The sequence below is a fragment of the Trachymyrmex septentrionalis genome, unplaced genomic scaffold (assembly GCF_001594115.1).
Source record: "Trachymyrmex septentrionalis isolate Tsep2-gDNA-1 unplaced genomic scaffold, Tsep1.0 scaffold126, whole genome shotgun sequence".
Classification (NCBI taxonomy): Eukaryota; Metazoa; Arthropoda; class Insecta; order Hymenoptera; family Formicidae; genus Trachymyrmex; species Trachymyrmex septentrionalis.
Genome location: NW_017304395.1, coordinates 773,704 through 775,158, shown reverse-complemented (window position 1 = coordinate 775,158; position 1,455 = coordinate 773,704). Strand labels below are relative to the sequence as shown.

The 1,455-nt window shown below is 27.6% G+C and overlaps 1 protein-coding gene across 2 annotated transcripts in view; it reads left to right on the top strand.

Annotated features, from left to right (window-relative positions):
- The window catches only part of LOC108756285 (vacuolar protein sorting-associated protein 18 homolog), a 14,920-nt gene that overhangs the window by 6,342 nt on the left and 7,123 nt on the right, over nt 1–1,455 (top strand). For both annotated transcript variants that reach the window (XM_018499992.1, XM_018499983.1), the window contains exons 2-4: nt 177–270; nt 343–526; nt 929–1,263. In XM_018499992.1, the coding sequence (XP_018355494.1) occupies nt 190–270; nt 343–526; nt 929–1,263 (600 nt within the window). In that variant the 5' untranslated portion in view covers nt 177–189. The remainder of the gene's footprint in view (nt 1–176; nt 271–342; nt 527–928; nt 1,264–1,455) is intronic.

The window sequence follows — 1,455 nt, the reverse complement described above, 5'->3', positions numbered from 1 at the left end:
TATTTGTATATATATATATATATATATATATATATATATATAAGATTACATTATTTTTTAAAAAATTTGGATTTTCGATATTATTTGTTATGTTAAATGCATAACATTTAATAGAAACACCTTGTTTGTTCTATATTTTAATATTTTAAAGTATCATTTTAACATAATGTATGTAGATCTACGATCAAGATGACATCAATGTTTGATCAGTACGAGCAAGCTTCTCAGCGTTCCAAGCAAGTGTTGGCACCACCAATTCGTCCAGATATTGTATGTTTGTTATCTGACATCAACTAACGAGATACATAATCAAGTTGCTACAATTGTAACATTGTTTTACAGAGCACAGCTGGTTTTATTCAAATGAAACTACAAGATGATGGACCAATATTCACTAAGCAAAAAGTCAACTTTCTGCCATCGGATAAAATTCTTCATTTAGTTGTTAGCAGTAACACAATTGTAATAGCTATGGCTAACAATATTTTGTTGCGTATTGACATGAAACAACCTGATAAAACTGAAGGTAGGCAATTACTTGCATTTATTGTAATTATATGTATAAATAAAAAAATTTTTCTCAATACAAATATTTTGCTAATATGATATTTATTTATTTTTTTTAACTGATAAAAAATAACTAAAGATAGATTAGACAATTATATTTTACTAATAATTGTAATAATGTGTATAATAAAATTTTCCTTTTAAATTGTTTAATTTATAAATACATATACGAATTATTTTTTTATTGACAAACTATATTAAGAAATTAATAAAAAGACTATAAATATAAGTTTTATGTTTTATTATATTAAGTATATGTCAAATTACATACTTTCCATATTTACTTGAAATTAATTTGTCTAAAACTAATATAAAGCTATTTACATTTAATATAACATAAATATTAAATTTTTATTTGCAGAAATTGATATATCCAAATATGCACTAAGCATGAAAATGTCCGGCTTGTTTTTGGATCCATTGGGTCATCACTTGTTGATAACGCTGGTACCAAGGCATGGAGAGAATCCACTTCCAGAATTGTTCTATTTATACAGAAAGACAACAAAACTCAAACAGGCTGGAAAGTTCAAGGGCCACGAAATCACCGCAGTGGGTTGGAATTTTTCTAATGCTTCGGAAACTAGCACCGGTCCCATTTTACTGGGTACTTCAAAGGGCCTGATTTTTGAGACAGAGATTGGCTTAGAGACTGACAAGATTTTTAATACGAGTTTAGAGCAGTATTGGCGTCAGGTATGAATTACTTATGTACCGTTAGGGCCATCATTTTATTTATTCGCCTATAACATCTTTTCACCATTGCGCTATTCATTTTTAACAAAGCTTCCAAATTATCTGCCTCTTTATGGTTCAAAAGAGGCAGGAGGATTGGTAAGTTCATATGTATTTTTTTTATATAAATATTTTGATATATGTGTATATATA